The 10645-nt window shown below is 50.4% G+C and overlaps 1 protein-coding gene across 1 annotated transcript in view; it reads right to left on the bottom strand.

Moving 5' to 3' along the window:
- Nucleotides 1-10645, bottom strand: part of Col15a1 (collagen type XV alpha 1 chain) — a 104627-nt gene that overhangs the window by 53886 nt on the left and 40096 nt on the right. The window contains exons 6-10 of the mRNA XM_055605378.1: nucleotides 7760-7904; nucleotides 4613-4722; nucleotides 3075-3209; nucleotides 1883-2020; nucleotides 11-171 (exon numbers count right to left, since the gene is read on the bottom strand). Of these exons, the coding sequence (XP_055461353.1) occupies nucleotides 11-171; nucleotides 1883-2020; nucleotides 3075-3209; nucleotides 4613-4722; nucleotides 7760-7904 (689 nt within the window). The remainder of the gene's footprint in view (nucleotides 1-10; nucleotides 172-1882; nucleotides 2021-3074; nucleotides 3210-4612; nucleotides 4723-7759; nucleotides 7905-10645) is intronic.

Raw genomic sequence — 10645 nt, 5'->3', positions numbered from 1 at the left:
TGTAAGAGGGGTCTGGATGTCTGTAGGGTCCCCGCTGGCTTGCTCAAAGACCACTGTGGGTGTGAAGATATCCAGGCTGTCGTTGGCAGTCCCGCTAGCTTCCTCTTCCTCAAAGGCGCTGAGGGGCACTTTGGGCGCAGCCGGGGCTAGCCATCCTTCACCATTTGGACCCTGGAATAGAACTGGCATGAGATGATGCCACGTGATCTCCATCCCTGTTTCAGTGGCTGTGCACATGCTAGAGAAGGGAAACCATTGGGGCAATCAGTTCTCAGCAGCTCCTTCGCCACTTCCCTGTACCTCAGGGTACAGGCCTCTGGGGCTTGGTGAGAACACACATTTCTGGGCATCTTCAGCCCACCTCTGGGATCCAGCTAGCTGGACATCTCTGCTCAGTTTGTATCTGGGCTTAATTTGCATACTTGCAGTCATGGGGAGCGCATCGTCTCTGCAGGCAGCCCTGCTTTTTCCAAACAGTTCTGCTAGCCGAGCTCCAGCTTCTGTTAAGCTAAGACTAGAACTAGAGTTTTTTGGGTTTCTCCTGCTGTGACACATGCTATGTCTTTAGAGAAGAAAACAGAAGAGAGAAAAGGGAAGGAAAGGGAGACCATTTGTTCTTTGAACTCCTCTGTGTAATGATCAGGTGGGCTGGAGAATTCTGTCACTAGCCTGTGGAGGAGCTCGGAGGTGGGCAGCTGACCCGGCCAGGCCTGCAGCCTTCATGCATATTAGTGCAGCACCTACCAGTTGAGGGGACTGCTATGTCCCCACCAGGCTCGTGGTCTGCTAGGGAGCCAGGCATGCCCTAAGGATGAAGTGTCTTACAATTATGAAGAGGTCTTCCAAGGACAAGGCCAGAGAGCCTTCACAGCCCACAGCAGCACCTTCCTGGGGAAGTGCTGTTGGGCTGACTATGAAGGACAGGCATGAAGGTGAAGGCAGGGAAAGTTGGGGAGGGCTCTATCTGCAGCAAGAGAAGACTGCAGAGCAGGAAAAACAAACAAACAAACAAACAAACAAAGAAAAGAAAAAGAAATGAGAGAAGCTTGAAGTAGGAGGTTGTGGCTCGGGTCTGGGACACAGAAGCCCCAGGTGCAGCCAAGAAGGCCAGTGACCAATGGTGCTTGGCTTCTCAAAGGAGCAGGGTCAGTTAGGTCAAGGTCAGGGAAACCTCCCAGAAAAGCAGGAACATCCGGCCAGGCTCTGTGAGAGGCTACAGAGAGTGAGCCTGGTGGGTAGGAACCTGCTTGGACAGGGCCTATACTGGTGAATTACAGCTTTAGGTAGAAAACCAACAGGATTCAATTCTCATGGGATATGGGATAGAAGGAAGAGGGAAGATAAATCCATATGAGGCAGCTGGCATGGGACTGTCCCAGGCACATGAGGTGGGAACACAGGAGTGGCCTGAGGAGACAGGTTTGAATCCAATGGGTAGAGAGCCTCTGTGAGGACATCACCGGGATAGACTGGGCCAATGTCCAACTGGGATGTGTGCCCAGCTTTCTCTGCACTTCAGGCAGTATGATCTCACCCTGTTGGGCCTACCCTACCAGCCCACAGCAATGCCATCACCTCTTTCCCTCACATGCAGGCCATACCCCTGGCTCCTGGCCTGTGCTGGTAAGGACAAAGGCTCTGCACTCAGCCCCAAGACTCCTTTTCACTCCTCTACCCACACAGGTTACCCACATGTTCCCTCAGGCCCTGCTAGACCACAGGGGCTGAGCCATAAGCTTAGAAGTCCTAGAAAGCAAGCCCCACCTCTGAGCTCTCGTTGGTCAGAGAGATGTCCCCCTACACCCCAGGCAGGGCCATCTGGGCTGGCTGAGTGTAAGACACACACTCCAACAAGGCTATTACAGAGTTTCATACTCCTTACCAGAGTGGCTTCTATTCTTGGCTCCAGGGTTGGCCCTACAGTGGGCACGCTGCCAGCCTCTGCTTCTCCAGCAGTGCCAGTGGGCACCTCACCATCCCCTGATGCTGTTGTTGCTATATTTTCTTCATTCTCTGGATCCTGAATGGAGAGACATCCCAAAGGGCCAGGTTAGTGGACCGCCACTTTGATCCATGTCATGGCTTTAGGGGAAGACAACCAAGGCCCTCTTGTATCTGTGTCCTGTCCTGTCCTCACTGTCAAAGCACAGGCACATCTAAGACCTGCCCTTAGTCTCTGCCCTTGCTAATCTACAACTGCCAATCACCCGATCGCTTCCTGCCTCTTGCTCCTCTCAGCACCTCCTGGATTTAAAGTTGCCCTCTCTGGTGTCACTCAGAATCGTGCCTAAAAATTGAAGGATGCCTTTTGAGCTCCTCACTCGCTGAAGCTTTTGAAAACATCTGGCATGTTCATGGCCACCTCTGCTTACCTGGACCTGGAGTCAGCCTGGACCCATCCCCATGTACCCAGGCCAACTTCCTCTGTCCTTTCTCCACTTAGAAGCCAGGGCTGTCTTCCTAGAATTCTAATCTTACTAAGATCTCTTCACCCTCTCCTATGCCTCAGTGGCCGCTGCTTTACTAAATGCTGCCGGGCCTCCCAGCAGAAGCCATCACGCTCTGGGCTGCTCCAGCCCCGTCTTCTCAGCTTCAGCTGACATCAGGGGCCCCTGCTGACTCCACAGGCATGCGATTCCTTCAGTTTCCGTGTGGCCTCTGGCCTTTGCTCCTCTGGCTCCCACCTGTAACATCTATCTATCTCACCTGCATGGATACTTTTTTCAGACTCCCAGGCTCACCTTCTACCTCTCTGACCTGCAAGATGGGCTTTGGGCCCTTTTCTATATTCACAGGATATTTGGGGAGGCCTCCATCCCTTGACCACTGTGTCTTGGGAACTTGGCCTATCCCAATGACAGTCAGCCCTGACAAGCGGGACCAGTGCCTGGTGTGGCACGGCACTCTGCAAACCTCTCCTAGTGAGTTAAGACCCCTGCAGACAGTTGCCCATGCCCCCCTGGGTTTGTCCCACAGCGCTGCTACTCTGCACTTTGCAGATCGGAGGCTAGTGCCTGCTTCTACCAGGGACAAGCCCTAGCAGGGGAAGTGAAATGGATGCTCAAGGTACCCACCGGAGTGGCCACTTCCCTGGTGTTCTGGGTGGACATGGCCAGGGTGGAGCTCCCAGTAGGCACACTGCCAATCTCTGCTTCCAGAGTAGTGGCGCCAGGTGCTCTGGCCTCCCCAGTTGCTGTTGCTGGTAACCCCTGAAAATGAGGACACAGTGAGAGACCCTGCCACTGGTCCCTACAGCTGAGGAGAACTGAGATCAACAAGCCTATGGCTGAGGAGAACTGAGTGCCTGGCTCTTCCGACACAAACCTGACATTTCTGCAGCTTTCTGACTTGGAGCACATCCGCCTTTGTGACTCCACCCCAGTCTCAGACCCAGATTTGCAAAATCCAGGGGAGAGAAGACATCTCCAAGGCATTGATGTTCTCACATTTCATGCTAACATCTGCTTATACACCCAGCGACCATAGGTCAGTGATTCCCCAGTCAGCTGGCTGCAGCTCTGGACATTCTGTTTCGACACGCATCTCCTGTACACCCGTACTGACATAAAGATTGCCCTCCATGGTGCTTCAGTCACGTGCAGGCAGGAAGGACTCTGTCCTTCTCAGTCTAGTCCAGCCCTAACACGCCTTTCTCGCTTTCTTTGTAGTTTAGTTTCTTCTGGGCAACGAAAAGATTTCTATAAGGTCTCACAACAAATGGGGAAGTAGAACAGCTATGGCTGCTGGTGTCATAAAAAGGGGCTTGTTTGCCCGGAATGATGATGCACAGCTTTAACCTCAGCACTCAGGAGACAGAGGAAGGCAGATTTCTGAGTTTGAAGGCAGCCTGATCTATACAGTGAATTTCAGGCCAGCCATAGTTACACGGGGGTTGAGGCAGGCACATTATTTTTGTTTTCCAGGAGTTTTCATGTCTGTGTACTGGAGTGGGTGTGGCTGCATACATGTGTATGAGTTTGTTTATACACGCATGAGCCTGTTGAGACCAGAGATTAATATTGGGAGTCTTCTCCCATGGCTCTCCACATTATTTTTGAGACAGGGTCTCTCACTAAACATGGAACTAGGCTATGAATGACTACCAAGCAAGCCCCTAGGATTCTCTTATCCAAGCTCCTGGCATTTATACTAGGGTTATATTCATCATTGCATCCAGCTTTCACAGGGGTCTTCACACATGTGCACAAGCTCTGGAGTTGATCCATGCCCCTACCAGACCAAGCATTTCTTAAGCTGGCTTCGTAGATGCAAAAGACAATTGCTGAGAATATTGTGGGCATGCCTTAAGTGAATGCTGTTCTGTCCTGAGGGGGCTGAGGTCATCCTACAGATCCAGTGCAAGGTGGTCCCCATCGTGAGCATGCTCCCTTCATCACCACGCTTGGGTGAAGACAAGCTGGAGTTATTTCTCCTCCACTGTTGCTGGTGTGCTCCTGGAACTTGACCACTGTGTTTTCTCCATACCACAGGGGCATCAGTCAGTCCTGATGACATTCAACTAGAAACCCTTGATGCCCCTGTCACCATCAAATGTGAAATAAGCAAAAAAGTCCCCTTTTAGGCTATCCAATCAAATTTACCACTCACTCACCTGCCCATCAGTGATGTTCAACAAGGTGCCACCCCCTGAACCATCATCAGTACTGGGGTCCCCAGCTGCAATGCGGACCTCCAGTGTATCATTCAGAATTTCACCAGACCCTACAGGAAGCAGAAATTGTGACGGTTTGCAGTTTTGGAAGAGAACGAGGCAACTCTGTACCTAGTCAGTTGGGACAGTGTCCATGATTCCACAGTACAAAACAAAAAGGAAAGAGGCACCCCAGAGACCAGGGCAAGACCTTAGGGCCTGCTGGCTTTCAGCACAGGCTCTGCTACCTCCCGCTGCCTGGAATCCTGCTCTGCCATGTCCCAGAATGCGACGTAAGGCAAATGTTTAACCTGTGCCTCAAGTTCCTTCACCTACAAGTAGAGATTATGATTTCTCCCTGAGAGAGTAGAAACTGTTCTAATGATTATGCACTGTCTGACCTAGCCGATATGAGGAAAGTGTCGGGGACAGCACCTGACACATAGAAAGCCACTCACAAATATTCATTAGCACTGGAGTTCTATGTTCAAGGAACATATAAGGGCTACATATGAGTACATGTATCTTACCATCATTCCATGTGATTATCCTATTACATATTCATGTTATGTGATAATTATTACCTGGCACACATATTTCTGTAGGTGTCTATATATTTATGGATATGCACAGCTAAATCACAGTGCTGAATATTGGCTTCTCTCAGATTACAGGAGTGGAAAGGGAAGAAATTATTATTTTGTTGTGACTGTCATTATTGTTTCGAACAACTCTACGTTGATTGAATTGTTACCAACACACATTTGTGTGGAGAGCTTCAAAAGGCAAACAGAATCCTAAAGCAGAGATTACACTGAAGTGAATACATGCCTTTATCCTCCCTCCAGACCAGAATTCCACATTCTCAGCTTCCTCGATAACACCCCAGGTCAGGAAGCTTGCTCTAATTACAACTTTAGAATAATAATCATTAATTTCTAGTGCTGTTAGTAGCAGTGCTAAAGACTGAGCCTCAGATCTCACGCAAGCTAAGAAGTACTCTATCACTGAGCCGTAAAGGGTCTCACTATGTTTCCTGGGCTGGCCGTGAACTTGTTCTGTAACCTCAGCAGGCCTTGGACTTAGGATATATTCTTGTTGCAGTCTTCTAATTGGCTGAGATTACTGGCTTGTGCTACCAGGCCTGTTTCATAATTAGTCACCTTCTGCAGAGGAGTAAAGTCATAGTGAGAACAGCGGTTGGGAAGGGCCTGTAAGCCAGGCAGGCTTGCCTCCAAGCCAGACTTTCTCCATAAATGTACATTTACATGTGCCCTAATATCTCCAGGAGACCCTGTGCTACCTCACATTTGATCCACAGAACTCTAGGAGTGGTCTGTCCGGCACTGGCCCTCGCCTGGGTCCTCCCTGCTCTGACCACCAGGGGATGCTGTGTAAGCAGCTACTGGTCCAGTGTCAGCTTGGATGGAGCCGGAGCAGACACTGTCAGAAAACATGGTATACACATGCCTCAGATATTGGAGAGCCTTTTCCAGGCAGAATGGCATTTGGGGAACAGTTTCCCTTCTCTGTACCACCTGGGCTGTCTACTCATCAAGAAAAGGAGAACCTGAACCAGCTCTGGGGGTTCCCTTTAGCCTTTTGTCAGCTAGAAGAGGAGCAAAGCTGTTCCCGGGTACAGGTGAAAGGTTCAGGTGAGAGCCTTGGCCTCCATTCAGCACTTGCCTTCTTAGGCTGGAAAAGCCACCCTATCCATGGGACCTCAGAGGTCCCAACCCACCCAACAGTATCCACGATCGAGAAGGCTCCAGTGTCGCAGGAACATAGAAAGTACAGTTTCCCTGCTTAGGGCACACCCTCTCATTCACAGGAGGCAAGGATGGTGACGACAACTCCCCAAGGAAGACTAGGAAGGCGGCAGCCTCAGCCGTGCCCCAGGCCACAGCAAGGAGCCATGCAAGGCTTCCTTCAGAGCTGGCTCAGGCTCTTCCTGCCCTCCGGGCTTCCCACTGCTACATCTTCCAGATTCCTTAGTCCCTTTATTAAATTACTTCTAATTTTCCTGTCTAGTACTCTCAGTGTCCTTCCCACAGACTCCCCAAGTTCAGTTGTTGAAATCTCACTCATTAGCTGATTGATGCCAGAAGCAAGGAGAGCAAGGATAACTATTACTGTAAAAGATTTTTTTTTTTTTGAAACAGAAGTTTAACAGTGAGAATCAAAACCACCTGCCGTGGATCTTGTACCAAATGAGCAATGCATCCCCCACACAGTCGATTATCATGTATTCAAAGTGGTGGCTGCAGTAGTTTTGGAATCTCGTCTAATGGTGAGAACTCCACTACCATGTCCCTAACTCATTAGATCATCCCTATCACGTGGCCGAAGGACATCGAGTTTGTTCAGCCAATCCCTGCTACAGGCGATTGGGATGGACAGTGCTGCTGGGAGTGACCTTGCCCCCGCGTCTCAGAGCGCTGGCCTTGGCCACAGCTCAGACTACAAATGGCCACCCTTTTCAGGCCCTGGGTTCATGTCAGTCTGCTGCTTAGGGGATCACAGTTGTGCTCTGGGCTTTTGCTTGTGCACCTTAGTGTAGGTGGCAGATGCAGAGGAGCAGCGGGTGGAGCCTGAGGCCTGCTGTCCTCTTTAGGTGGCCATTGACCTGCTGGGTGAACATGCCAGTCTCTGGTCATCGGTTAGCTGGGCAGACCCAGAGAGCTCCTGGCAGGAGTCAGAACAACTGGAGATGCTAAGTTGAGGCTGTGAGCTCGTGAGCGCGTCGCCTGCCCTTTTTCAGGGGTTGGCTTTTTCCACCTGTAAAATGCAGTGGAACTGCAAAAGTATGTATTCACTCGGCACACAGTAGGTACCCAATTAGCTACAATGATTCCCTTAAGCCTTCCTACAGGGAAAGCAGAGGGCAGCCCGAAAGTTACAAGCTCAGACACTGGAAAGCAAGTGGCAGCTCTGCTGTGAGGTCTTGGTTGGGTTACCTAATTTCTCTGGGACTCTGCTTCCCTGTCTCTTCTCTAAGGGCCGTGACTATCAGCTGTCTCTTGAAGGGGGAAAGGATGATGACATCGTGTGTCGAATGCATGTTGCTCATTCGTTGAGAGACTGCCACTCTCGGACATCAGGACTTGCCTTGCTCAGGGATGCTGTGCCCAGGGAGGCTTAAGCCGGTGTCTGGAGTTCCCTCGGGCACCGGTTCACCAGAAAGCTCCATGTCCTCAGCAGGAGAAAAGGGAGTAGGAGGCATGCTTATGGGATCAACTTGTGCTTCTTTAGGCTGAAGAGAGAAACAGGAGACTTACTTTCCAATGAATTATTTAAGTAAAACAGGGTTTTCTTAACAGGGAAGCAGGGGAAAAGTATGGGAAGCAGTTTATGCACAGAATCCTGAATAATCCCGAATGCCTACACTGGTTGTTTCTCTGGACAGCATCGCACCTCCCAGGCCTGAAAGAGGTGCATGCTGGGTGTGATTCCATCCCACTCACTGTCTGGAGAGTCGTTGCTGATCTCAGACTAGGGTCTCTAAGCTCAGGGACCACACTTCTGTGCTGCAGGAAGATATGAGGAGTTATCTTAGTGCGTCAGGCTGCGCTGGTGAATCTAGCCCCAGAGCAGCACGGTGGACAAGGCTCTGACAGTGATGGATGTGCGCAAGGTCTCAACCAGTCCCATCAACTGGGGGAAACAAAATCCAACAGCTGGAAATAAAGCAATTCAGAAATCCAGGCAGGAACCTCAATGCCTGTCCAGACATCAGCCCAGGATGCCGGAAGCAGTTCGTGAATGCCAGGGTTGTCAGCTTTCAGTCTCTTTATTTTTCTAAGATGTGGGCTCCTGGGGAGGATGGAGGGTTGAATGGAAGGGCCTAGTGTTGGACTCAGCGTGTGGAAGAGAAAGACATCTCTGCTGTGTTACGACAGTAAAGTTTCAGGGCTTATTTGTTACTGCAGCACTCCTTGCACATTTTAACAGGATCAGGCTCTTCTCTTATGTTAGATCCTACTGTGCGAATAGTGAACATTTGGTCCATCATAACAGGGAGGACTGTGACTTCAGAGTTCATAGTTCAGTCCTTACGGTCAGACTTGGCTTTCTATTTAGGTGCCTGACCTATTTTGGACAAATCATACAGCCTCACTGGGCCCACACTTTCTCCTCTGTACCTTGGAGACAATAAGAAATGTTCTAATAAACATGAAGAGATGGCTCAGTGGTTAAGAGAGCTAGCTGCTCTTCCAGAGTGGACCCAGGTTCAAATTCCAGCATCCATTTGCTATCTCACAACTGGCCTGTTACTCCAAGGGAACTGATGCCTTCTTCTGGCCTTTGTGGGCAGTGCACACATATGCAGGCCAAACACCCATACACATAAAATAAAAAGTAAACAGATCTGAAAAAAGAAATGCTGTATAAATGCATAGAAATGTTTATGCATTTTCAGTAGTGAGATATTCCATATTACTAGAAAGCTGCAATTGAGGTGAAAAAAGGTATGAAGCAATGATTCTGAGCACCAAGTCAGAGACATTGCCAATGATTCATAGTAGTACCATCTCTAGGGCAAAGGTGTGAAAGAAGGAACAGGCCTTGAAGATAGGCAGAGTTCCAGACAGCATAGAGGGAATGTTAGAGGCATCAGGTCTTGGCTGCCTGAGCTGGGCCAGAGCTATGGCCAAAGAAAAATTGCAGGCCAGAGCCTGTAGAAGTAGCACTATGGAGGACGAATCAAAGGAGAAACGGGCTTGGACCCAGGGGCATGGACAGTGCTGAGGGTAAGAGTGTCTGGAAGACTGGGAGTGAAGAGCCTGGGGTGCGGCACTGAAAAAGCCAAAAGGTAGGCGCTAGGAAGGGGTGCTGAAAGAGTAGAAACACCCAGGAAAAGCAGCAACTCCCCGCTAGGGCTGACCCACCCTGGGATGGGTATGTTCTCCCCTGTTTTCCATTGAGTCCTGATGGAGCTAGGAAAGCCCACGGAAGCCCAGCCATAGCCTCGCAGGGTGCCCATGGCTGGAAGCAAGGGTACTTTGTAAGACATGTGGGCCTAGGGACAGATACTTGGAGTAGGTGAGGCTGGGTAAACAGGAGGGAAAGCCTGACACAAGTTGAGCTGCCTCTTAAGGAGATCGCATTTACAATCCTTGACTAGTCTAACTGGATCTTAGCCAGGCAGCCTTGGCCACCTGAGCCCTGCTTTGGGGAAAGGTGAGACTCTGGGGAGCTGACTCTGAGGAGAAAGTGAGGCGCCTCATCCCGAGCAGGTGACTGTGGGTTTCAGAGGTAATGCTTACAAGGAACCAAGTGTGGGCTGTGACAGTGTTGGAAGACCTAGTTTTAAAGCCTTCAGTCCTTCCTAAGTTATTATGGAGGTATGTTTGTTTGCTTGTTTGTTTGTTTTGTCCACCTTCACAGTCATTACCAGATAGGCTCCCACAGATAGGCTCCCATGGATTCACTGGGTGTCAGGTTGCTGGCTGAACCCTGGGGCTGGAGAAAGGAATAAAGAACCCAGCCTGTCTACCCTCCCCCTGCCAGAGCACAGAAGGGGCACAGCCTAGCACCAGCAGCTGACTTCATGGAACACACAGGATAGCAAGAGCCAAGCTGGGGAGGGGCTATGGCAGCGAGTGGCCTCATTGGAGGGGATTTGGCCTGGATCCTAAGGTGGATTGGAATTTGCCAGAAGGAAGGAAGGACGGGTGGAGATGGGGGTTCCAGCAAACGGAGCTATCCAAGGCTGTCGGGATTGGAAGTCCCAGATGGCATGTCTGGGAAGCCGAGCCCTTAGGTGTGGCTGGGAATTACCCGCAGAGCTCTCTGCCAGTGCGGATTCTTGTTCTTCGATCCAGACAGACTGAACATCCAGGGAAGCAGCCTTTTCATTAAAGACCTCTGTCTGCCCCACACACATTTGGGCACAGGGGGGTGAGAAATAGGTGTTAATTCTAACTCAGCCAAAGGTGAGTTTTCCAGAACTGCAAAGGTATATGATCGGCATGCAGTTGGGGAGAGACAGGC

The sequence above is a fragment of the Psammomys obesus genome, unplaced genomic scaffold, assembly GCF_907164565.1.
Source record: "Psammomys obesus unplaced genomic scaffold, mPsaObe1.curated_primary_1811, whole genome shotgun sequence".
Taxonomy (NCBI): domain Eukaryota; kingdom Metazoa; phylum Chordata; class Mammalia; order Rodentia; family Muridae; genus Psammomys; species Psammomys obesus.
This window is presented reverse-complemented; position numbering and strand designations above follow the sequence as displayed.